Below are 26,963 nucleotides of genomic sequence, written 5' to 3' on the forward strand. Positions count from 1 at the left end.
TGCCCACACTCTCCAACCACTGAAGCAAGCAGTCAGTGCTACCTGGAAATGGTGCAGGGCAGGGGGCACACAGCCAGGACTGCACTGATGGACCAGCAGGGGAAGCAGCTGGCCCCCTCTGCTCCTGCTTTGCCTGACCACTCACCTTGCACACTCACCCACATCATCAGGCACTGGATCCCCTTCCCACTGGTGGGTGGGTGACTGGAGTGCAGGGATCTGGCCAGCAGTAGAACCCACCAGTACTCATGTAAGGAGAGAGAAAATATGGAACAAGTTGCTCATTTTAAAAAAATTTGAGACAGGAGGCCTTAAATAGAGGACTGTCCCTTTTAAAAAGAGGATGTCTGGTCACTCCTTGTTAATTGCAGAACTACTCAAAGCCTTTTCTTTGTTTAAAGGGATTACCACAGCCTCTAGAATTTTCCTTTCCATCTCTCCTCCAAGCCTATGCTCACTTATTGCTCTCTTATACCACAAAGCTTTCCAAAACACCTTGCAAGCTTAAGTTTTTTTGTTCTTTTTACCTCCTCTGAATCAAATCTCTGCTTTTTTTTGAGCCGACGTTACCACATTCAAAGAGACTAAAACAACTTTCTCTATTATGCTAATAAAAGCTGAAAGCAACATGTATTCCATATCTTAGCGCCCGCTCTGCCACCACTTAGGCCTAAATTTTCGAAGTTGATTAAGGAGTGTTGGTGTTGATTTATAGGAGCTTTGACTTTTCAGTCCCTGGATGCTCAGAACTCTTTGGAAAGTCATATTCACTCAATGTCCCTCACCATTTGGACCTAAAAGTTACTAGGCACTTTGGAAGATGTGGGCTACAAAATTAATGGAAGACGTTCAGATTGCAAATTGGACCCACAAAACTTCAGGTTAACAGCCCTACTAACTTCACTAGAAGGAATGCACTTGAGACAGCTTCTCTCGTATTTAAGTTTGGGCCCATAACTTTCAAGTAAAGCATAGCAGTTTTCATATTTAGGTAGATACATGAAATCTAATTTATAAAAAGGACCTGTTGCAATTAAATAGGTTCTTTTACAGCAGAGGGCTTTGGTAAATGAATTCATTCATTACAGGTTCTTGTGCTGACGCTCATTGTTATTTGTGCTCCATCGTAAGTTAATGGGTCTAGGGCTAGAGTTCTCAATCTTTACCTTGACCCACTTCTGAGGAAAAATTACTGCAGTCCCAGGAGTGGGGACTACAGCCTGAGCCTACCCAAGCCAAACCACTGGGGGGGGGCGGGGGGAGAGAGAACAGGACAGGGAAGCCCAGAGCCCCCCCCAAGACCTCACCCCTGAGCAGAGGGCTTAGAACCAGCTGCAGTCTCAGATTCAGCTCTGAGCTCCAGCCAGTCTAATACCAGCTTGGTGACCCCATTAAAATGGGGTTGTGAGTGCACGGTCCCAAGCCAGTTTGAGAACAGCTGGGGTTCTCTCCTGTTTAGCTTAGCTTCAAGCTCGGTGTACTTGTGTTGAAGCAAAATATTTAACTTGGATAGAAGAGTTGTTTTGTTTGTGACAAAGGCAAAAAGTGGGTCCATGTTAGCAGGTTAGATCAAAACAGTTGGACTCCAGAACTGTAGCATGCTACTATGCACCTCTGAGCCAGGTCCAACTCTCATAGAAGTCAATTTTGACTCCAGTGATCTTTTACCTACTATTTTCACTTTGTTTTCTGTGCTACACAGGAACACAGGTGCCTAAATCACTTTGTAGCCATGTCCTGCCTAAGCCCTAGCAGGAGCCTCAAACCAGTTGTTGCCCTACCTATTGCAGGGTCCAATCCAGCAGGTATGTTCTGAGCATTCCCACCTCCACACATAATGGCAGTGGAGAGGGAGGGAACGAATACACTTAAATATACACCAGTGAACTATCGGATATTCAGATGCTGAACCTGTTCCATAAAAATAAGATGTAGCAGGCCAGAGAGCACAAGAGCAGGGCCTGATTAGCACTAGCTGTTAGGACTCTCGCTTGAGAGGTAGAAAGTTCCTTACTCCTCACCAGGAGGATGGGGATAGGGGAGAATTGAACCTGCAGTGTTCCCTAGGCACAGATCTAAAGGGCAGCCAACTCTGCCACTGCCACTCCAAGAAACAGCTTAGGCTTCTGATGCCCACCTGTGGATTCTGAGAAGTGCCTAGTGCTGTGAGAGGCTGGATTCAGGCTGCACCCATCTTCTGCATTAGTCATTGGCCAGCTTCGGTGACTCCTCACTTAGCAGGCTGGCTTTTGTGGCTCCTCTTTCACTTTAGGCATAGCCTAGGAAGCCTAGTGGCTAATTCAGTGTTTGTGTTTCCAACTGGGTGGTAAGGTACATAGAAGCTGCCCGCAGACCATGGTGGATCTGGGCCACACTAAGCCAATACCCCACAGAAGGGGAAACAGAAGCCAGAAAGAACAACTTAGAGGAAAGACTACAAGAGACTCATTAGAAATATAGAATTTATTTCCCCCATTTACTATAAGGCTGCAGTACACCGGCATTCCCATAAGGCCATTTCTTTTACTGAAGTGACATCTGAAGCCTGTTTAGGTTTATAATAGATATTGATAGCTCAGCTAAGTGTGAGCTGTACTGTGGTAGCTGATCCTCACAGGTTTTTTTTTTTTAAAGCTATTATCCTTCACAAAAAAAAATACAGCACTTATAAAAATACATCTGCTACAATACAGAGATATCCATTTACAGTTAAGCTCTGAATCGTCTCTTCCTTTGCTGTTCCTAGTCAGAAGTGCAGTAGCTAAGGAATAGTTCCAGTATGCAGAAATGTCTAGAAGAATCTTCTACATATCTTCTCAGGGATCAGTTTCAATTAGAGGCAGCTCTATGTTTTGAGGCTACTCAAGGTTCTGGTAGTGTTTGAAGAGGATGTTTTGACCACCTCCACTGCTAAGTCTGTAATTCTAGGTTATTCACTATCTTCCTACCTCACTTGCACAGAAACATGGACAAGTCTGCATGAGGACAGCTAAAGACTCCTGGATTAATTAATAAATGTATTACAAAAAAGCCAGTCCGAGAGCAGGATAAGAGGAAGCAGCTATATAGGAAACAAGTTAGTTTACTGCTTCCATGTGACTTTAGCAAGAGGAGATATTTGCACACACAGTAAACTGACAGTCACACCAGACTTCTGTAGTACTCCCCTTTGAGATTCGAGAGGAGTACCGATTTTTAAAATTGCACACTCTCTTCCTCTAGTTTGACATCAGGTTCTATTCCATGATACCTGGAGGTGCCATTTAGTGGAATAGAAGGCTTGCAAGAAAAATACTTAACAAAATACTGCCCCATGTGTATGTTCTGGCCCATCCCACATAAAGGATATGCACACACATTAGAGTAGGTTTGGATTTTCTACACGAAAAACCCACAGTATTCCTGTAAGGGCTAGTCCTAGGAAGCTTGATTGGAAAAGTTGGGATTCAGTCTGATTCCGCTCCCATTGGCCCATTTCCTACTATCATCTTGCTGTAGTTCTTCTGCTGCTCCTCCTTGAAAGTGTCTTTAACTTTGGCCCTTTTCAGACCTCCGTCCCTGGAGCAAAGACGACAAAAAGGATTCAGTTAAATATTAACTTCAACATTAACGAGAAAAAAAACAGAGTTGGGACTCTCAATGCCTTTGATGATCTTGGCCAAAGTCCTTAAACATATGTACCAAGTAGTTTGGCAAGATTCAGCCAGACTTCAGTGAGGGTACTGCTTGCATGAAGGTATCATTTGTCCTTTATGTTAAATTCCATCTCTCATCCTTCTTGGCTCTGTAAAGCCCTCAATCCACTTGTGCATTTTGATTGCTCTCATCAGGGCCTTACTCTGGAATTCTTCTCCAGCATGATCCATTTATTATATAGCACTACATGCTCTTGGAGCAATGTAAACCCAGACTGAGGAAGGATGCTCAAATGGGTAGGAGCTCTGCAGACCTGGGTCCTAGTCTCTGCTCCGGCTCTTCATGACAATCACCTCACATCTACATGTTCCCCATATTGTACTTTGGGGAAACTTAGCTGAATCCCACTGTTCAAGAGCTCTATCATCACTCTATAAATGAGGCCCACTAACTGTGGTGAGCAAGCAGTTGCACTGGGACCTGGCATTTCAAAGGGGCTTCCGGGGAGGGCAACACAGACCATGGTCTGAGTAATGTTAAGAGCTGATTGCCATAGGCCCTGCTCCGTCCACCCTTAGCCCTGCCCCTTCCGGGGTATGAAGCCAACCCTCCTCCCATCTTGGCCCAGGGCCTGCAGCAGCTGTCAGCCCTACTGTTATGAAATAATTAAGAAGAAAAAAAAAAAAAACAACTTGTTTTATATGGTAGTCCCGAACAGCCAACTACCTCCTGACCTACTATATCCTGGCTAAGATCACACTGGTTCAGACAGTCAAAGCTGTGTAGGGGATGTCAACACATCTTCAATTATATAGTGGAGAAGTGCTTAAGTCCCCTAGCTTAGAGCATCTCACTCACATCCCGTAGCAGTTAAGACTCAAGGTATGTATGGAAAAACATCACATTAAACCCAAGAAGAATCATCTCTTACCAGGGAAGCTCAGTCAATCCTCCTTGTTGAGCAATGGCTGACTTCACTCTGTTGGCAAACTGGACAGCATCTTCTCCTTCCTGCAAGGGATGAAAATTAGAGTCAGTTTCCCTATGGATATTTTTGAACACAAACAGCTGCAGCTGTGTTAGAAGTCCTACAGATTCTTTAGTTTGTGACCAGAAGACTTTTGGTTTCAGAGCATTAGACTTGGCCCCGTTTAGTTTGGAAGGTTTTGAGAGACAGGGGTTCAGAGAAGGAAGTGAAGCAGCTTTTGACAGATGGGCAGCTTTGAAGCTCACTCTCCAATACCTAGCATTAGCCCTCCTTTCCTCAAAGGAGGTTCATCCACTCCTCATCAGCAACATATTAACTGGAAGGCTACACACTTCCTGCGCAAATTTCATCTGTGCCAAATGTGACAACACTTACGGTCTATCAAGTGATGGCAACATGGAGAAAGTTTCCCCTCAGGCATATTGATAAATCATGAACTATTTTTCCAAACAGCAAGCATTACTCTTTGCAGCACAGCTCAGTTGCATGAGTAATTGTGTAACTATTGTGCATCACTTTATTTAGTCCCAGAGTGTCATTGCAAGGATAGGGACAGCCTCCCTTTGCAACATTAATATACTGCAGGATTGTTCCATACTTAGATACACCAGGAAAGAACAATTTTCTAAGTCAAACAATGCTGCAAAGAACAATGAAGGAGGCTTAAGTTAAGACTGATTCTGAGTCATGTTCACTTTACATCCTAAAATACAAACCAACCACACGCCAAGATACCTCTCTGACCATGGGTGGCATGTACCAGACGTTGCACACAATGGCCCAACTCGTCATTATTCGCAGCAGGTAGCTCACTATGTCATATTTGCTGCTGTTCCAGAAGGCATCTCCAAACTGAGGGTCATACTGTATAGGGGCAAATTGTAAGGGTTTAAATCATTCCCTCCAGCACAAATGAACAGGCAAGTAATACAGATTCAATAGGTAAATTATTAGGGTGCTTCACTCAAAAATCATTACACATTAGCCTCTATCCCCAGCATAGGGAGATACTGTATATTTTCAAAGTGGTCTCAGATCTAACCTTACAAACCACATTTCTTCAAATATCAACTTGTTAATTCATAGGCTGGCCAGATTGCCCTCTGCCTTCCTTCACTTCAGTCTTACATGTTGTAAGGCTAACTCCCACACATCCCACCCAACAGTTTTCCACTTATTCAAGAGATAACAGCTCCAAAGAAACTCATTTACAGAAATCCCCTACTTATGAACGGATTGTGTTCCAAAACTTAGTTTGTAAGTCAGTCGTTCAGAACGCTGAACACATTTTCCCACAAAACCAATGTTATAGAAGGTAGTTGTGTTCCCAGGCTTGCCCACAAAAACCTATTAAACCCATAATGTAGCTCAAATACTGTATATTTCCAATGAAAAATAATAGTGGTTTGTTATTTAACCTTGTCTGCTGGTGCTTGACGAAAGCATGGGTTAATTAGGAAGATGAGGCGGTAGGTGGAGATTCTGAAGGGGACTTTTGGCCATCCTTGGCTGCCAGTCTCCCCACAGGCTCTGCACCAGCTCCTGCAGCCAGCCGCATCCCCCAGCAGCTCCCAACGCCCCCCTGCCCCCCCAGGGGCTGCACCTGGCCCCCACTCGCTAGGGGGAACCAAGTGGCATGAGCACAGACTCTGGAGGGGCAGGGGATGGCCGTGCAGCTGATGGCCCTGGAAAATGACTCTTCTCTGCGGGTGCTGGCTGGGTGAACACCCCTCACTCCTCCTCTGGAGTCCTCTGGCCAGCAGTCACACTGCTCGCTGCCACCTGTGCCACCTGCCTGCTCCCGAGGCTGCAGATGAGCTTTTGTTTGTATGTGCAGATGGTCCAAAGTCAGATATTTGTAACTTCGAGTGCCTGTACTTTCATTCAAGGGTATTCAGTTTTTCATTCTCCCCGGCCAAGTATGCCAGAGGGCAAGTTTGTGGGTCAGTGTTCCTGTAAACTGTGCGCTCATGTGACCACTCAGAAGGGATAGAACAGCTGCTCACCTGATTAGCAAAGTGCACACAGCTAGGGGTTTTGTTTCTAGTGGTGGTGCATATGGATGGAAAAGATTAGAGGGAACATTATTGTAGGGGAATGTGCTTCTACCACCAATCATATGGAGAAAGTCTTGTCCATCTCCCATGCACCCAGCAGCCAGAGCCTTCTACAGGTAAACAGCAGTGTCTGGCCATACTGTTATTACATTTTACCTTGATTGCAACTGGATAGATGGTCCCTCCTATTTCAAAGCTTCCTTTCTTAAACATCATTACTGAGGTGTTGTTTATGCACGTGCCTAGAAAAAAAAAGTCAGTGTTGGCAGTGATGAAGCCTTTGTTATGGATTCTAATTATACCTGTTGTCAAAGCAAGCAGCCACTGCGGAATAGCTGGAGCACCTCCAAGAAAGAGTTAGTCTTTCCAATGGCTGGGCTTTGTCCAGGCCTCAAGGGTAAAGGTCAGAGAATGGTCCCCAGGGCAGTGCTCCCCTCACTGCACTGGTAGAAGAGTAGGATGGAGGTTTTGGGGAGAGGATGAAGAGTTAGGGTAGAAGCAGGGAGACTATGCATGGTATACAAGAGGCTGCCTCTGCATCAGAGAGAAAGGATTAAGCTGTTTGTGGGGAACATTTAGCTTTCTTCCTCTTCATCCCACTATTTTGGGAGGACCTGGAGCATCCTGTCAAGTGTGGTACAAGATCTGTTTGAACAATAGGAGTCACAGCAGGACAAAGAGCAACAAATATTGAGATGAGAACTAAGCCCAGATGAATGAGACGGTTTCTTACCTTCTGGAAAAATTAAGATCGGCAGTTTGTTCTTATCTGCTATGTGTGCTTTCAGTCTGCAGAGGCAAAGAGGAGGAAGTTTAAGCAATACATTTTGAAAAGGGATTAAATTTTTCTACTCATGTACATTCAACACAAACCAAAAACGCAACATATCACTGTGTCAGTAATTCATAGCAGGAATACTAGTTGAGCCTACATTCAGTTTTCTAGATCCTTTAATACCCATAGTCCTACTCACTATTTCATAGACTACTTTTACATCAAAGGAACATCCCAACCGTCTCTTGTGCACACATGCATGGGGCGGGGGGAGGGAGTGGAGTGTTTGTTCTGATTTTTTTTTTAAGTGCAGTAGTAGAGCAGGTCAAAAATCTGTTGGCAAGAGACAGCAAGGTTTTTTCCAACTAATATTTTCTATTAAGATTGTGCTTTTGTGGAAAGGTCTAGTAATAAACACCATACTGTGGTAAAAACAGAGCTATGCATACCTCAGAGCTGGAAGGGGCCTTGAGAGTTCATTAAGTCCAGTCCCCTGCACTCAACAGGATCTAATCACCATCCCTTATAGATTTTTTTAAATCTAACCTGTCCCAGACCATTGAAAGGCCCCCTGAAGAACTGAAGTCACAACCCTGGGTTTACAAGACCAGTGGCCCAACCACTGAGCTATCCCTTCTCAAAAAAGGAAAAGATTCAGTAAGGGAGTTTCAGAAGCATCTTTGTTGTGATAGCCAAAGCAATAACCAAGGGGTTAAAGACCAAATATTTGAAGGGTTTACGCATTGAGAATGAGTAGTAAGGCAAGATATGAATGGCATCAAGTCCAATTTAAGTTTCAGGACGTCCACCAAGAAAAGTTTTTCCTATCCATTCCAGAGTCAGGAAAGTCATCCTCCCCCAGCCTGTCCTTTACAAACTTACAACCTTTATAGACAGTAACGCTATATTTCAAGTATCTGCATCGTGCTGCTCTAAGGGAAGAGGTCTTTGCTTCCCACATACTGTATTCTGACGAAGCCTTGCCAGAAGGAGCACAAGTACTTTAGGTAACTTCATCGAAAACCAGCAAGCCTGTGGCTTTTAGATAGCTCCAATTTACAGGACATTTCAGAAAAGGCTAGAGGTAAACCAATTTCATGGTAAGCAATGTTGGGTGTCTGCCTCCCAACAGTAAGAACCACTTCAGGATTTCAAAAGGGTTCTGGCCTACAACTGGAGCTCCAAGATGCTAGGAAGCCATGGTTCAAATAGTGACCCTGTTCACAGCTGCAGTAGCACTTGGCTGAGTGATTGTCCATTCCTTACCTTTTTGTCACTAGGTGGCGGTCTTTTATTTCGGAGCGTTCGAACCAGACATGGGGACAGGCTTTGACAGTGGATCTCTGAATAAGTCCCATTAGACCCCCATGCGCCTGGCCAACCTGCAAGCCCAAAATAAGACAGGCTACTAAGTGAAACTCCTAGCAAAATGAAAGTCCATCTGCTTCATTCCTATTTAAAATACAGCAGTGAAGAGATTTCCAATGTGCAAAAGAAGTCCAATAAACGCATTCACTTCCTAGACATGTAGAATGTACAGTATTGGATGGTCGGTCCTTTAGCAAAACACTAAATATTACATAGCACATTTCAAACCCGGCATATATAAGACAGCAGAAAATAAAAATGCTGTTTTGTAGCATTTACTTGTGCTCCTTCAGGAAAATCACATTAAACACTTCAAGTTGCATTCTTCTGATGGATCAAGTTTCCAACCACCCTTTGTGAACAGTGTCTGAATAAAACTAAAAATCCTTTTAGTCAACTTCATACCAACATGACATTCACTAAATCACTTCTGAAGTTCTGCTTTCACAGAATAGCTTAGAGTTGATACTGTCTTGGTCTCTTCATTAGTTTGCACTAAGTCATCTCATGCACATTAGGGTGGACATAGAGTTGTGAGTATTAACACTCATTTATATTTAGACAAGTTTTATGTGTTTTTGCATGCACACCAAGAACTGGGCATCAACTGTATGAACCAAAAAATGTTACTCAATGTAATTAGTGTCAACACTTGAGAAGTTTTCCTCTTTCCATTCCAAAACTTGTTCTCTGCATTTATTTACAATTTTTAGGCAAGTGTTTTGCAGTTCTTCCATCTCCCAGTGACCTGCACAGATTTTAGGTAAAACTTCAGTGGATGGGCAATAGGAAAATTAACGTATATTGAAGAAGTTAGAGTTTCATAACATCTCTGTGCCATTAACACATCACAAGTTACACTGAGATGCCCTCAACTTAACCCATTACTTCCTTGTTTCTGGGAATTTCACAAGCCAAATAATTAAGCTACAAAGTGGATTTCTATTCTGCATCTCATACCCAGAGCAATACTTGAAGCCTTACTTGATTTTCAGTCTTCAACTGCAAAATAAGCAAGCCACTACAAACAAACAATCTGCTGCCATTATTTCTGGGTGCTTTTTACATGCTGGACACAGTGGGTGTATTTACGCTGCAAAAGAACACCTGTGGGTGGTGTGGGCTCAGGCTTTAGGCTATAAAATAGCAGTATAGAGACTTACTGGGCTTGGGCTCTAGACTAGACTCTGAGACCCCAAGCTGTTCTGCCCCTCTGGGTGAGACTAATTCAGCAGAATGTTACTGGGTATGCTCTTTTGGACATGTAGCACCCACTTCAGTTCAGTTACAACACTTGCAGTGGGCAAGGATCATAACATATAAGAGCTAACATCCTTCTCCCACAGCCTTCTTCACAGCTTCCATTACAACTAGATGATGTAGTGGAGAGAACAGACAGTAGCAGGAGTTTTACTTGGCAAGCCATTCCTTCAGCACTACACCGAAATACACCTCCAACACTGATTGAGATGCTGGAGGCGGCCTGCTGCTAGCAGTAATTTATTCCATTTTGATCACTATATGCAACTAAGCCTGTCTGCTCTATTACAATGCAGAATGTTTGCAGTCAAAGCGAACCATTGCTGGGGAGGAGCTTCTTCTAGCCCAGCTGTTCCCAGATCCACTTTACAAACAGGGTACTCACAACACGCCTAGTCATCAGCTTCCAACCTTGAGTAATAACCTAGAGCCTTGAGTAATAACTCAGGGTATGTCCCTACCACAAATGTAGGTGTAGTTGTAGGATGGGTAGGCTTTAATCTAGCTAACATGAGTAACCTAGAGGCAGTGGCATAGACTCCAGCACAGGCTAGCAACCTGAATGTGATCAGAGTCCCCAGTGGACTTGTACTGGGGCTGCCACCTGGTACTGCCATATCTCCGCTATTACTGTGCTCTACACTAGCAAGGTAAACACTAGCCATGCCACAGGTGCACCTTCACTTCCTACGTAGACATACCTGAGGCTAAACAATGCAGTGTAAAGAAATGCATTTGTAATAACTGTCGCAATAGGTTCCATTTCTGTGACTGTTCCAATTCTCATTTACACTATGGTCTGAAGTGGGCAAGTTCTCAAAACAAATTCAGTGGCTTCTATCAGGGTATCTGGGATCTCAAGATGTCTGTTCATTTTAGAAAGAGCTGTGAGAAGTCAGTGATCCTTCCCTCAGAGAGAGGCTGGTGACACCCTGGATTAGCGTATAGCATTTATTATTCTAGACCTCTGAAGTCAGACCCTAGTTTAAGTCACAAGCTTTGGTGGTCTCCTCCTGATCTCTACCAGGTACATCAACATCACAAGTTTTCATCCATCATACCATTGCATAGCATCCATCATTTGTGAGGATTAAAACATCTATTGGAGATGTGTGGTTGGCAACACAAATACCTCCTTTCTGCGGTCTGTTTTCCCTGCAATGACAGGAAGTATTCACTTAACTGTACAAAACATAATACCTTGCTTACTCAACAATATTTTCCTGGACTACTGAACAAGTCATGTCCAACTGCAGTCAAGAGGTTAAACATTTGGCTGATTATATTCAGTGCCTTACTAATACATGGCAGACTGTGCATCTGATGAAGTGAGTCTGTGCTCACAAAAGCTCATGCTCAAAACTTTTTTGTTAGTCTATAAGGTGCCACAGGACCCTTCGTTGCTGTTACAGATCCAGACTAACACGGCTACCCCTCCGATACTTCAGTGGAACAGTGAGAGCAATTTAGAATAATTTTGTTGGCACCTGCAATCTACAATATGGTCGACTATTTTCTAACCTGCAGAAAATTGTTGGTGAACACGTCAATTTACAGACCAGACTTGCTGATACTCAGAATAGTGTTAAATAGCATTTGAACCATGCTTTGAAAATACCATCTAGTAAGAGATTTGTCACACCATCACCTAACAGGTAAGCACTGAGCAATCACTCATCATTCAGCTATTCTACCTGCATAGCAGAGTCATGCTTAATTTATAGACTGAAATTCATTCAAAGATGTCCATGCTTTTAGACAGTCATACCACAGTACACACCCGAGTTCTATTTCTCTAACATTACGTATTCCATTTACAGTAGCAGAGTCCAACACAAACTCACTTGTTATGGTATGTGATTGTACCAGACAGAGCTCTGACGAGGATCCGGGAGCATGTCAGGTGAACCAGTTCACTGAGCCAATCTTTAAGACTGAAAGAAATGTACACTTATACTTCCAAACAGCCTTGGAAGGCAGTGATAAAAGAAGCTGTTTTCCTTAGCCTTTGCCAAGGGTTCCAATTACAAGCATTTTATTGCAACAGTAAGGCAGTAGATTGGGATTCTAGGAACTTGGGTCCTATTCCTAGCTCTGCCACCAACTTGCTACAACACGTTGGGCAAGTCACTTAATTTCCAGCCTTGTATACTTAGGCAGTTCTGCTCCAATGAGCATTTGAGACACACCCCTGCCCAAAGGCATCCCAACCAAGACTGATTCCCCAGAGGTACTTTCAACTATAAAAAGAATGGTGATGCTGCTGGCCAAGAGCCAGCACATACAGCAGGAGACCTTCCAGGCTCCTCTGGATAACCTGGGGGAGAAGCCACAAAGACAGAGCAGGGGAAGAAAAGAATGTTTAAAACTGCAGTGCTACTTTGAGTAGCAGACAGAGTGGCATTGGGGTTTCATGTTTACTTCTGTTATTTCCATAACGAGCATATTCACCTCACAGCTAAAGAACAGGATTTTTGTGTTTTGCTATCCCTGCAAACTCAGCCTGAACCCTGACAAATCAAACTAGACTCTCCTGACAAGGCCCTCCAGGCCAAACTAGCACCTGTGTTACTAGGCCCTTTATGTTCCTGTTTGAATGCAACCCTCTAGCGGCTCTGAAGGCCGACTGAGGGGGTGCAGAACAATGCACTCTGTGTGGTGCTGGGGGCTGGGCTACCCCCAGCCCAGCTCCTTCCCAAACTGGGGAGCTGAGCCCCACCACAACCTTATTCAGGGACTCAGCAAATCTGCCAGCTCTTCTGTACCCTCTTAAAATAGTGGGTTAGCACAGCTGTCGCAACGGACACTGAGCAAGCAGTTCTGCTGGTGTTAAGGACCAGCTTCTGGCCCAGAAGTAAGCTGGACCTGCAAATTCAAAGGAAATGAGACCACTTTTTGAAGACAGCCTTGATCACTAAAAAAAGATTTACTTGCCCAGCTATACAGAATGGGATCACACTTCTGTTTCTCCACTGCAGTAAGCATCGTTTCTGAGTTTAACTCTGACCTCGGCCCTGAACTACCTGGCTTTCCTCAATTTTGCCTCTTACATGTGTCTTTTGCTTTCTCCTTCAGCTTCTACACCCAGGAATCCCGCCAGGCTCTGCTCTTACAGTCGAGTGCAGCATTTTGGCCTATTCTCACCACCATATCTTCCAACTCGGACATTCTCCTCAAACAAAAGTTCCGCATTTATTCCGGCCTCTTCCACTCCATCATGCTGCTCTCTTGGAGCTGTTCCAATCCACCTAACTCCAATCCCTGGCATTTTTCACCAACCTGGTTTCACCACCAAAAGACTCAACAGGGTCTAAAATGCCTCCCTGGTTACTTCCACTACCTCCCACAGAGTCATCACTGCTCTTCCCCCTCCAAGACTGGAAGAAAGTATGGGCGGGCTCTGTCCTTCCATCTCTATCTTCTCCCTCCTGTAATTTCACAGGAGTTCATTCTCTAGGACTCCTCTGTCCTTAGAAGAGATTGTCCTTTACTGAGCTATCTATATCTCCAACTCTATGTATAAAATGTCAGAAATTATATTAGCTATTACCACTCAAGAGATCTTGGAGTCATGATGTATAGTTCCCTGAAAACATCCACTCAATGTGCAGCAGCAGTCAAAAAAGTAAGCAATCTTAGGAATCATGGGGGGAAGGGATAGACAAAAGACATAATATCTTAATGCATCTTTATAAAACCATGCTATGCGCACAACATCTGGAATATTGCATGCAGATGTGTTCCCCCCATCTCAAGACGTGTGTCTTGGCACTGGAAAAAGTTCAGAAAAGAGCAACAGATTAGGGGTTTGGAATGGCTACCATATGAGGAAAAATTTGAAAGACTGGGACTTTTCAGCTTACAAAAGAGGAGAGTAAGGAGGGATATGACAGAGGTCTATAAAATCATGACTGGTGTGGAGAAAGTGAATAAGGAAAAAGTAATTTACTTGTTCCCACAACATAAGAACTCGGGGTCACCAAATGAAATTTACAGGTAGCAGAGGTATAAAGAAATACTTCCTCTCGTTTGTTTTACGACACACGATCAGGCTCTGGAACGCCTTGCTAGAGGATGTTGTGAAGGCCAGAACTTTAACAAGGTTCAAAAAAGAACGAGAAATTCATGGAAGTTAGGTCCATCAATGGCTATCAGCCAGGATGGACAGGAATAGTGTCACTAGCCACCAGTTGTCAGAAGCTGGAAATGGGTGACAGAAGGAATCAGCTGATGATTATCGATTCTGTTCATTCCCTCTGGGGCCCTAGCATTGGCTATTACCGAGACAGGACACTGGGCTAGATAGACCTTCAGTCAGACCTAATTTGACTATTCTTTTGTTCTTGAAGACTCAGTTGTGAGCTTCATGTGTGCAAAAATTTAATTCTCATCAGCCTACCTATCTGAGCTCCTCCCTTCTCTGTTACACTCACACAGTCTCAGCTCACTGGTTTTAGGACCCATTCTCCACACAGCTGAGGTTTGTGGGGAAGCTGGTTGGGAGCCAAAAAGACTTCAGTACAAGTCAGAGCAGGTCATGATTGCTGTAAGTTAATCTGCTCTAATTCTACTAGAAGCTGATGGGCTTAATTCAGTTATCAGGTGAAATTCTACAGCCTGTATAATGCAAAATCTGATGAAGTGACTCCAACAGTCCTTAGTGCGTGAACTCAGGCAGCTTCAAGTCACCTTTGTGTTGCCTCTTAACCTGGGTCTTTCACACATTCTCAGCTTTGCAGGTTCTGTTCCCTGGACCCCCGGTCTTGAGTGTAGTTTCCCAACGCCTTTCCCTCCACATCTACATCTAGAAATCCTTTCCTCTGAACCCCATTTACTCTCCACCTTTTCCGGCTTACTGGATTACATGTTCTTGGGGACCCAGAACTTCCTTGCAGACACCAGGTAACTTGGTGGGTTTAGAAGAGGACTAGAAATGATCCACAATATTAACTGCATTATTTGTGCTAAATCCATACTGCAGATGTGACAGATGCACTATGGGCAGAGTCAGTCTCTTGTTCTCCACAAAAAAAATCTTCCCTAACAGGTTAATTGGGAGCTGGAGTGGGAGAGAAAAAACACACACTTACCTGCTGTTTGGTAACTGCCCTACAAGCGTGGTTCCCACAATCATTGACACAATCCCAAAGGCAGCCAAGGCAACACTGAAAACAAAGATAGACTGCTAGTCTGCAGAAAGAAGATCCTGTTGGAGGTGAATTACAGCAAATCATGTTAAAAAACAAACATGTCCTAGGGTAACATTAGAGCGCTGAAGAATAACTGATGAATCTGAGTGCCTACATTGTTTTCACTTCTAAGATGGGGTCAGGAATAAAAGGAGAAGTGACACACTGAAGCAATGGGTTCAATGAGAGAATTTAAAGAGCCCAATTTGCCTGTCTGTCATCATTTTTGCATGACTCAGTTACCTCAGGAACTACAGAGTGATCAATTCACTTACCAGCACCATCAATCTATTTCAGCTACACAAATAGCAGCATCCTGAGTGAAGTAAGGATGACAAGGGCTGCTCTTGCATCTAAAACAGATGCAATAAATTGATAGACAGTAGGCCAATTGCTTCAGCAGCAATCCACTGCATAGTGTGGACAAGACCTCACTCTGATAAGGCCTGACATGCTCATCACCCCAACACCCTTGTCACAAACTGTATCTAGAAGTGTCGTATCTCAGTGGAAAACAATGCACTTATTAATATTCTTGCATTCCATATCTACATTCAGTTAATCTACAACAAATCATAGCATTCTTTTGCCAGAAGTGTGACTAATGTTTAAACTAGCCACCACAGGGGAAGTTGACAAACAGGGTTTTCTAGCCAAGGAAAGGGGCCAACACCTCAAGCCAGGCGTGGCCAAGGACAGTGGCTTCTCATTTCTATCTGAGATTGCAAGAAGATCACGTGCATTGTAATAACAAGGGAAAAGCCAGCATGGCAGCTACACTAGAGAGTGCGGAGTCAATCCGCAGCAGGGGAAGGAGACTATTTGGGGATACCCTTCAGAAGAATACATTCCAAAGGTTTACTGGACTATAAAGAGCAGAGGGGGAAACCCAAAAGTTATCCATTATCCAAGCTGGCCAATAGTCTCTGGAAACACACAATCAGGGAGAAACCTGCTTAGACCCAGCAGATAGCCTTCTGAAATTCAGTTGTAATTTTAGAAGCAAGTTTTTTTTTTTTTTTAAATCTTGTGTATATTTGTAACCATTTCTAACTTTATTCCTTACACTTGGTATGGCTTAACTCCATGACCTTCAGTTAAGGAACTTGTCTGCCCTTAACCACCAAGCAGCTCAGTGCTTTAACTGAAGTGGAAGGCTTGTCAGCCCCAGCTAAGTTAATAAGCTGCTCCCCATATAGTTTCTTTAAAGGAGCAGCCAACTTAGTAAGGTTTAGTGGCTATGACAATAAAAGGGGCTGAACAAAGACATTTGAATGGGAAAACTTGGGCCTGGAAATGTTGGTGAGATCACCCTATAAAGAATAAGTGGTTGGTGAGAGCCTGGGTGAGACCTCCATTCTTGTAGGCTGGCTGTTGGTGTCAGGGCTGTAAGCTACAGCACCACAGCATTCTGCATGCCAGAGTCACAAGAAGTGGTGGCTGAACCCCTTACTGGGCCTAGGTGACTCCCAGCACGTCACTGCATACATACACACAGAAATCTGACCTCTCCATACTTGACTCACCGAAGAGGTAGCAGAAGACAGTATCGCACGAGTACCCCAAGGACCCAGATCATAGTCAGCCGAAGGCTGATATACTGAAAGTTGACATTAGTCCTTGTGAGGAGGTTCCAGGATACCAGCTCCTCTGAAGAAAACCTTTGGGTGACTTCATCTTCCACAATAGCCTCAATCCCCTTCTTGGAGAAATAGAAGACATCGGAGAGTTCAAAGTCTACTCGGTGTAGGCCGGCAATCCCCTTCTCCATAGGGGTTTCATCTCTCTGTATGATACCTTAACAGCAATGTGAGGAAATGACTAGATAGTTGAACAAAGAATGGCTTCTGCTGTCAGAAAGAATTACTTGCTACTGTGTGCCACTCAAAGTGAATTAAATATGAAAGGCATGCATGTTGCACTGCCAGAATGGTGTATCGGTTTATTTGCATATAGTATGCAACAGTTCAGTTCTTCATCAGCTCACTAGCAAAATGCAGACTTTCTTGTTCACTGCCTCCCTCCAAATTTCCTACCTCCAGAATAAAATGAGCAAGAAGCTAATCCATACACAGCCTCACCACAGCTCCACAGATACCCCACAGAGAAGCTCCAGGTGAGTGGCCTGACCTTTGCTAAACTTATTCTCAAAGATCCAAATGCTTTGTACTTTAGATAGTAACAGTTGAGGACTATAAAATAGGGATACAATCTCATTTACATTAAGGTCCCTTTACACCCCTCTGGCAGTGCAGCAGAGCCTTCCAGTGTCAGTTCAATTAACACCAAAGGCCTTTTGCACTTTACAGGAAAACTTTAATTGTGACTTGGGTGCAGCTTCTCCTCCCTTCACCTCCCCACTCCAATGCCACTAACCCATATTTCAAGTGTATATTCACAACACTTCAGCATCTTCCCTACACCTCACACCATTTGTATTGGACATCTTTGTTTCCCACCACCCAAGATGACAAGTCTTGGAGCACCAACAACAGATAAAACCTTGTGTGCTAAAAACAGCTCGTTTTTGGCCAGACTTGCAGCTAGCCTGCATTTGGCACCAGTTCTGCAGCACTCTGGTCAGAAGTGGCTCACCAGCCACCACTGTATTTGCTTAACAGAGAAAAATTCTGCAGGCAGTTGCGCCAACAGTTCCTGTAAGAAAGTAGAGCCCTCCCCCTGCTAATTTATTTCACAAAACCTTAACAATTGAACTTTGCCCATGTTATGCAAAGGAAGCAAAGGGAAAGTCTAAGGAGTTGTTCAGAGTTGCATTAAGAATTGAGTAGTCATTGCCCAATGTTTTTTTATTATGGTATAGTAATCAAAACAGATCTGTACCATCACTGGGTACCTCCAGGAGATCAGGAGCAAAGTGTAAGTGCTGTCTAGAGCTGAAATCCTGCTTACTTAAGACATTTCGAAGAAATCAGCAGCAGGCCTAGCCACACAAGTCATCTACTTATGTGGTCTAGTATTTAACTCAAAGGCAAAATGATTTTGTAGCTGGGACACTGAACTGGGATTCAAAAAAAAAAAAAAATCAGAGTACAGTTCCCAGTTTGGCCACAGACTACATGACCTAGCGCAAGTTGCTTGACTTCTATGTTTCAGGCTCTCTCTGCATTACCATTTTTGTTGTTTGGGAACAGACAGTGAGGGAAGGAGAAAAATAAAACACCTTCCTGACCCACCTAAGTTTCACCAACAAAAAAAAGCACTGGGGTGCACAGAGCTTTGTGGGCAGGAGACACTCTCCTACTGACACAGCTAGTATTGCTCATTGGGATTCATTTAATTATGCTGGCCGGAGAGCTCCCTCCAGCATCGAAGAGCAGCTACTCAGGAAAGCTTACATCAGCACAGCTTTTGTAATACTCCCGAGCCTCTGTTAGGTGCAAAGTGCATACTTTGCCACAGATCCTACTTGTAAATGCACATAATGCTCACTCCTGCCCCTAGCCTCCATCAGTTAGGCTAGGTTTTGCCACCCTTCACGATGACCAATACCTTACACTAGCAGTCCCACTGAAATAAATGGAGCTATTCTTGGAATACAGGCCTAGTCCATGCAATGTTATGTTTAGACACAGCTCTGCAACTGAGTGCATACTGACTAAATCATTTAAAGGATGTTACAAGTTAGAGTGGCAGAGTCTAATCCTTAGACTTCAAGATCCTCATGGGCAGTGCTTGTATCTTACTAAGTGGCTGACTGTGCCAACCACAATGGTCCCACATCTTAAACTAGGCTCCTGTGCACTACAATAGCAATTTAAGAATAAGATGGGCAGCTCCTTTTCTCACTATTCAAAATCTGCTCCCCATTTTCTCTGGATAAAATTCAAGATATTCTTCATTCAGAGTTCTTACCACTGCACGCAGAGTTCTTAAGTGCCATTGCCTGCTCCTGTTTGACTCCTTTCTGAATTCGTCTTGTGGCCCACTATTCAACAGGAAAAAAAAAGGGGGGGAGGTATTTAAGAGTGTTTTAATGGAAAGCAAATGCTAACATTAAAAATTCCTTAGACAGCAGGAGGTACCTCCCTTGAAAGCTACCCGCATTAAGTTCTCTTCACTAGACAAACCATCACACACACTACCTCTGATTGCATTCCTGTTTTTAAGTATTATAGTAGAGGGAAAATCCTGCCAACAAGAGTCAGTGGAAACAAGCAGTATTTCTAGACTCTCTACCAACTTTAACAGAATGTCAAGTCAATAGTACACTTAATCACAGGATTTTTCTTGAAGATTTCATTACTGGTCCTCACCATCCAAGCAGAGCAGAGACCAAGAAGTCATAAGCCATGTCCCAGCTGCCAAAGTCAGTTTTTCAGCAGAAGCTCAGGTTAGAGTGGGTGGAGAGGAAGTCTCTGTACCATTAGGGATAAGCTAAAAAGTGTGACCTGAGTGCACACTAAATGCTCAAATATCAGAAAGCACACAAGAGAATCCTTGGCTATCTTCCTCAATAAATAAATAACTCTTTTCATGCCTCATGGTTTTTGAGCACATGGTGTTGGAGATACTGCCAAAAGGGTGAACAATGGTGCTAGCAATGACCAATCTCCTCTGGCAAAGGAGGTTTAGCATGATGCCACTGACCACCCTCTGGCTCTTGTTTTAAACAGCGAAGAGAAGCAAACTTGAAGCACACATTTGCAGCTTCATAGACGAGGAGAAAAATACCAGCCCCCTCTCCTAGATATCCTGAGGCAAGACCATATAAACTAGCAAAGAGGGTATGGTGGTTCAGGTAGAAGAGGCAGAAGGTATGTTCAAGAGATGCACTTTGTACACAGCCTAGTTCTCTCACACTTTGAGGAGATGCAACTTTAGACAGGCCTCAAAAGAGACCTTTACCTACTTTTTAAGGGTACAATCCAGAGAGCACTGAAGTCACAGGAGTTTTACATGACTCAGATGTGCTTTGGATTCGCCCTAAAAGAAGGAGTAGCATACTGAGATCATCGTACTCTTACAATAAAAGAGTGGTTTTGGGGAGTAAAGGAAAACAGCTTGAAGTGAGAACAAGCACGTGACCTGCAGATCAAATGTGTCTGTCAAAAAAGTATCATTTGAGATTCCACTGAGCTCTGCAGGAAGAGACTACAAACACTATCGACATCTTAAATTCCCTTTCAGAAAACATGAATTCACTTCCATATTGAGACATCTCCACCCATGAGATAGAGCCTAGGAAAGAAGTTGTGACTATTCTGTCTAGCTAGTTCAAGCATTACAGAGCTGGTTCTCTCAATGACTAAATATAGACTTATTCAGTAATCAGGGTACTAGCCTGCCCAAAAATCTAGCATTTGAAAAAAGTGTTGGGCCAAAGTATTCACCTATTTTTTGTATTAATGGAAGCATGTAGAGGGACCTCACCCTGCTAGGTCCTGGTACAGATAGCCCCTACCCCAAAAAGCTTGCAGTCTGACTAGACGAGAGAAAGTAAAGGAGGAAAGTAGGGAAAAGTGCTTTGTTCAAGGTCACAGCAAGCCAGAGCAAGGCACAGAACAGAGGAGTCTCCCCTCTGCTATACATTAAACCAGGAAGCCTCCGCCAATAGAAACACTGCTTGTTCTATTAAAAAAAGCGTAGGAATGAAAGGGACCTTGAATGGTCTTCACAGCCAACTGCCGAAAATGAAGCAAAACCAAGTAAACCTAGACTACCCTGACTGGTGTTGAACTTGTTCTCAAAAACCTCCAATGGCAGCAATTCCACCACTACCTTTGGAAGCTCATCTTATACTGTACTTAACTATTCTTATAGCTAGAAAGATTCTTAGTATCTAACCTAAATTCCCACACCACAAATCAAGCCCATTTCTTCTTCTCCTTCAGTGGAGCTGGACAGTAACTGATCACCAGCATCTTTCTACCAGTGCCTGGCATACTTAAAAACTGTTAAGCCTCCCATTCCTGACAGACTTTTCTCAAGACTAAAAGTTGTCCAATTTTTTAACCTTTCCTCCTTGAAAACGTGACCTAAGCCTTCTCCTCAGGTGTTTTCTCTCCTCTTGACCTTCTCCAAATTGTCCAGACCTTTTTAAAGCATCCTCAGCTGAACCCAGCACTCCAGCAGAAGCCTGATCTCCGTGGAATACATCAGGATAATTCTCTCTCAGGATAAGTATCTCTTACATGATCAAACAGTTAATACATCCCAGATCACTTTTATTGCAGCTGTCTCACATTGTTGGCTCATTTTATTTCTGATCCACTACCACCCCTGCCCCACATCCTTTACAGCAGCACTGTCACCTAGCCACTTATTGCATATTTTACATTTTTACCCCTTAAGCGTAATACTTTGCACTTAACGTTATTGGATTTCAAATTATTGGTTCCCCACTGATTCCCTAAAATCGGTCAAGATTATTTTGAGTTCTAATACACCGAGTGCTTGCAATCCCAAATGCTACCATATTTGAACTTTCAAAAAAAGAGGACATCCCTGAGAGGGAGTATACCTGTATCAGTATCTACCACCTCACATAGTACATTATTAATACTATCAATACTAAACACATTAGCACAGCATGAGTTGGTAGATACTGAGACAGGTACACTCCCTCTCAGTACGTCCTCCTTTTTGAAAGTTCAAATAAGGTAACTCTAGCAACAGCCCCTCTGCAAATTTTATAAATATACGCTCCATTTCAAGTTACTAATGAACATGTTAACTAGTACCAGTGACTCAAGCCATAACTTTTTTCTAGCAAATGGCAAAAATATAAATTACAATAAGTTGCATCCACATTGTAGGGTTCCATCTTTCATTACTGTCCAGGTTACGCTTGTTTTGGGAAGTAAAATTATTTTGTCCAACCAGTTGTCTTAGACTAGCAATCAGAGATAAGTATTACTCCACAGTTATTTTGCATGAGCAAAGATAGGACTCCATGATGCCACCAATTTAGAGTTTAGAAGGAGCACGTGGTGTCATTTGGAAGCATTTCTGGTAAAGTTTAAGGTTATTGCTGAACAACTTTAGATATGGCTAATTCCACTATCAAGAAAGAATCAAATTGGTCTGAACATAGCAGAAGTGAGTAACCAATTCTGAAAATACAGGATATTGAGACATACATCTCTAACGTTTGCAAAGTTGCAACATCGCTATATACAAAAATTGAAGTGTAATGCAACGCAAACAAGGTAACATCTATATCTAATATGTGCTTGCCGGTCCTACCTAGGAATAAGGAGATTTCAATGTTTGCAGGGTCCTTTCGTAAAGGACTCCTGTGTAGATGAGAGCGAAGTGCCGCAGCTGGCAGCACGCTAATGAGGTGCTGAATATTAATTTCAGCACCTCATTGGTATTCTCCAGTTTGGCCATTAGCATTGCCATTTTGAAGTTTTTCCCAAGTGTCGATGTAGCCATAATGTCTCTAGGGAGGAGACCTGACAAATGTTGCACTTCAAAGAACTACTGGAAATAATCTCAACTTTTAAATATCAATACAGCCCTCTAAGCTCAGACCAGTGGTCCACGTGCCCCGGTATCACATTTTCCATAAGTGCTGAAACTAGGGATGCTACTGTACTCCCTGGTTTAAAGTATAACCACCATCCAGATGCATGGCCTAACCACCCCAGTCTTTTTAACCATTCCCCATATGAATGATTTCTCACATGCCTATTTCTTTCTGTTGCCCTTTTCTGTGCTTTTCCCCAAATCTAGTAGTTTTTTGAGAAGGGGCAACCTGACCCACATGCAGTATTCACATTAGGGGGTGGTACCCCTCCCCGATGTATAGCGGCATAATGATATTGTGTCTATTATCAATCTCTCCCTTTTCTAATGCTACCTAATATTGTTAGCTTTTTTGATTGCTGCTGTACATTGAGAGTATGTTTTCAGAGATCTAGCCACAGAAACGTCATGCTCTTTCTTGTTGGCAGCAGCTAATTTAGATCCATTCATTTTGTACGTATATTTGGGATTATTTCCCCCACCCACCCATATGCATTACTTGGTATTTATCGAGACTGAATTTCATATGTCATTTTTGTTGCCCAGTCACGCAGTTTTATGAGATCCATTTGTAACTCACTGCAACCTGCTTTGGATTTAACTGTCCAGACTAATTTTGTACCAGCTGCCAACTTTGTCACCTCAGTGTTTAATGACTTTGGTTCCAGTACAGCTCCTTTGAGATCCCTGCCATTTAATTCTCCACTGCGAAAACTGTCCAGTTATTCTAACCCTGTTGTAGGTAGGCTGCTTCGTACTTTTTGAACTGTGCCTCAGCATTACCCAAACCAGAGCATCCTATTTCAGTAAGGTACTCCTCCTTCAGCAACTATCAAACCATGCTAACGGAAGTCACCTATGCACATTTCTCAGAGAATACCATGTTGTCTGTCACAAGACAAAGTCTATTAGGTCTTTCTCAACTATAGTTATGTCTTTGGTAAACAAAGTTTCATTCCTGACCTTTGTAACAAATATCTTGGATCACCAACACTTAAAACAATCCTCATGACTTTTTTAAATTTTCTTATTGTGAACCAGTCACTTTCAGATCTGCCCCCTTAGGGACAAGCACACCACCATACATATGTAGGTTTTCATAACCCCCTAAAAGCACACTTCCAAATCCTGACATTAGAACTCAAAAGGAGAAACCACTCTTCTTCCTAGATTTTTGCAATCCCACTGTTTGGTTGGCTCACACACACATCTAGGTTTTTAATAGGGTTCCCATATAAAAAGAAAGAGCACCCCTTAAAAAGGAGTGTGTCTGTGTCTACCAACTCACTTTATATTACTGTGCTATACATACTATAACACATTAATACAGCCTGACTTGGCAGATGCTGATACACGGCATCTCAGGAGTGTCCTCTTTTCTGAAAGGTCAAATATGGTAACCCTACCCCAGCTGCAAAGTTAGTCCTGATTTAGGATTGTAAAGCATAAAGAATAATCCCCAGGCACCAGTTGTCTAGTCGGGACTAGACAGCCTTTGGCAGGTGGACAGATTGCTTATGCAGAGGGAGAACACACCCTCTTGAACGGTAGAGAAACTGAACCACACAAACGTTTATGCAAAACTCACGGGAGCATTACTGCTGCAGACTAGAAGCTTTCACTCCCAAGACAGATAATACAGAAAGGTTCCTCCCGGCCCTCCCGTGTATTAAGGAAACATCTTGCAGGGCCACCAACGTACCTCTAGGGTTTTCACTAAGAGTCTCATGTAGAGTTCAGAAATCCCCAGCGACACTCCGAACACGGAGGGCAACACGATGAGTGCGAAGGCCAGCGTGAACCAAAGGGACAGGACCGTGGCTGCGGCCGAGAGGAGGCCCTCCATGCTCGCTGGCGCCTCTGCTCCTTCCCGGACCCCGGCGGGCAGCTGCGAGCCGGGAGGGACAACACTGGTGAGAACCCCGGGCGGGTCCCGGCCTTCCTCCGCCCTCCCTTGCTCCGCCCGGTTAACTAACGCGGCTCGGGAGCCTGCCAGCCGCTGCGGACCCCGCGGCAGGGAAGGAACCCAGGGAGAGGGCACAAACCGGCTTGCCGCATGTGGACCCCGGTGGGAGAGGGCGGGGTCGGAGTACGTGCCCCCCCCCGCCCCGTGCCACGCGCCACGCACACTTGGACGGGTGACAATGGACTCCTTTGTTTGCCGGTCACTCAGCTCCTCTCCCACGTGCAACGCAGGAGGCGTTTCTGTCGCCTCCCGCGGGCGCACAATGCTCAGGGCGCACGTCGGCGCCTGCAGGACGCAGCAGAGATGCTGCCCTGCAGCTGTTCCCCGGAAGGGTTCGTTCCCCTTTGCCAGGGCCAGATCTTTCGCTTTCCACGCGCGCAGGGAGAGTCAAAGGGGCACGTCCACAACCAGGCCGCGTCCCGGACCCGGCCTCCCCCCCCAGCACCGTCACAGCACCAAACCCACTGCCAGTCGCAAGGAGGCTCCTCTTCACGCGGGTTTCGCCGCCCTCCCCTACCCTAGGCCATATAAGGCAGCGATTAGACGCGCTACGCCTCTCGGCTCATGCGTTCCCATCCAGCCAGTGTATGGTTAGTTTCCAGCTGAATTAGTTCCTCCAGGATCTAAACAGGCAAGAACAGTTCAAGCAGTCCTGTAGCACCTCCGAGACTAACCGCTGTCTTTATTAGGCAGTGAGCTTTCGTGGGTTTCCCAGGAAAATTCATTGCCTAATAAAGACGGGTTAGTCTTGGAGGTGCTACAAGGATGCCTGGACTTCTTGGGACGCTGCAAACTAACCCATCTCAGCAAAGCTTAGACAGCGCCAGTGTGCTCAGACCATGGGGGGGGGGGGGGGGAAGCAAGAGTCAAAATAGAGAGCACATGGGTGCTAAGGTCTCTGCTCAACGCCTGGAAGGGGCTTCTGGGAACTAACCGCCAACGATCAGCCTGGAGCTGGACTTTTTTTTTTTTTTTTTTTTTTTTTTTTGAGACCCAGCCTTGAGCCCTGGCGGAAGCGAACCTTTAACGCCAAGCAAAACCGCACAGATTTCTCCCATGCACTTTCCTTGAGCTGTGCAATTAACTCGCCTTTTGCGCAGTCAACAGTGTCAACCCTGCGAATAATTGCTAAACGTCATTAGCCAGAGTTACAGCACAATAACCTTCTATTCCTTACCTGCCGCAGGATTTCCTATACTATACAAAGAGAGCAGAGGGAAAACGTGCCAGTCGCGGGGCTGGCGCATATATATCTCCTGCTGCAATCAAGGGACAAGACAAATCTACCAACGTTTGCATACCATAATTCACTTAGCAGAGAGGCATATTTACCATAAACCTTGTAATACTCCAACCCTCCCACTCCACCCGGCCTGGGTTTTGTTTGGTTGGTTGGGGGTGGGGGGTTGTTTTTTTGTTTTTGTTTTTGTTTTTGTTTTTGTTTTTTTCGAGGTGGGGGTTGGAACAGCATTCTCCTTTGTAGGAAAGAGATATGCAATAGAGAATAGAAAAAAAGGTAATTGATTAAGGATAACTGGAGGTGCAGAGAATAGAAAAAAAAGAAATAGATTAAGGGTAGCTGTAGCTCCTGGAGTACAATTAAAGTAATTATGATGCTGACACCCTCCCCCCCACACGGTCACCAGCACAAGGGAGCAAACCCACAACCCTAGGAACTAAAGCCCAGTACTCTACCATATGAACTAAGGACCAGCTATCTCTCAGTCACACCTGTAGAACAAAGAGGTGGTCTCAGTGCCTCTGGGGTTACATAATGATAAATTATCATACTAAATAGATGTATTTATACAGATAGCTTTTCCTTTGCACATGTCAATGCACACTACAAAAGTAAGGTAACTGGGGAAACTGAGACCCACAGTCATTATTAAATGACATGCTTAAGGACACAGTAAATGTATGTCTGAGCTAGTAAGAGCCCCAAGCATCCTGACTCTAGCCCTGCAGTTAAGAAGGGCCTGATAAGGCCAGTTATTTTCCTTGTTGAGTGCATACATACCATGGCAACCCTGGCTGAATGGGAGCCCCTATGGTTTCTTAACAAATCTGGATTTTGCAATTGGAAAAATGCACTTTAATCAAACATGAAAATTGGCTAGACCACTTGAAGGAAATGACTGTCTAGACTGCAGCAAAGAAAAGAGAAACTGCAGGGTTTGGCGATGGGCTTTTTATTGCTTATTTTACATTTCTGTGGCAATTGGGGTCCAGG

General features: G+C 44.1%; 1 protein-coding gene across 1 annotated transcript; it reads right to left on the minus strand.

The window, feature by feature from the left end:
• Positions 1 to 2,468: 2,468 nt before the first annotated feature.
• GPAT3 (glycerol-3-phosphate acyltransferase 3) lies at positions 2,469 to 25,965 on the minus strand. The gene is made up of 13 exons (XM_074992010.1): positions 25,908 to 25,965; positions 24,467 to 24,652; positions 19,147 to 19,219; positions 16,800 to 17,070; positions 15,175 to 15,249; positions 11,929 to 12,018; positions 11,146 to 11,239; positions 8,723 to 8,838; positions 7,415 to 7,470; positions 6,838 to 6,923; positions 5,360 to 5,488; positions 4,568 to 4,647; positions 2,469 to 3,558 (listed from the first exon to the last, which is right to left on the minus strand). The coding sequence occupies exons 2-13, from the start codon at positions 24,608 to 24,610 to the stop codon at positions 3,447 to 3,449; spliced, it is 1,326 nt and encodes a 441-aa protein (XP_074848111.1). The 5' UTR covers positions 24,611 to 24,652; positions 25,908 to 25,965; the 3' UTR covers positions 2,469 to 3,446.
• Positions 25,966 to 26,963: the final 998 nt, after the last annotated feature.

Source organism: Carettochelys insculpta, chromosome 4 (assembly GCF_033958435.1).
Source record: "Carettochelys insculpta isolate YL-2023 chromosome 4, ASM3395843v1, whole genome shotgun sequence".
Lineage (NCBI taxonomy): Eukaryota > Metazoa > Chordata > Testudines > Carettochelyidae > Carettochelys > Carettochelys insculpta.

Bases quoted from the DNA above. Each gene is read 5' to 3' on its own strand.
- GPAT3 (XM_074992010.1), bottom strand. From the start codon at position 24,610: ATGGAGGGCCTCCTCTCGGCCGCAGCCACGGTCCTGTCCCTTTGGTTC. The intron at 11,240-11,928 runs GTGAGTTTGTGT...CTGTCATTGCAG, and splicing joins ACAATCACATACCATAACAA to GGAAAACAGACCGCAGAAAG. The intron at 6,924-7,414 runs GTAAGAAACCGT...TTTTTTTTCTAG, and splicing joins GATCTTAATTTTTCCAGAAG to GCACGTGCATAAACAACACC.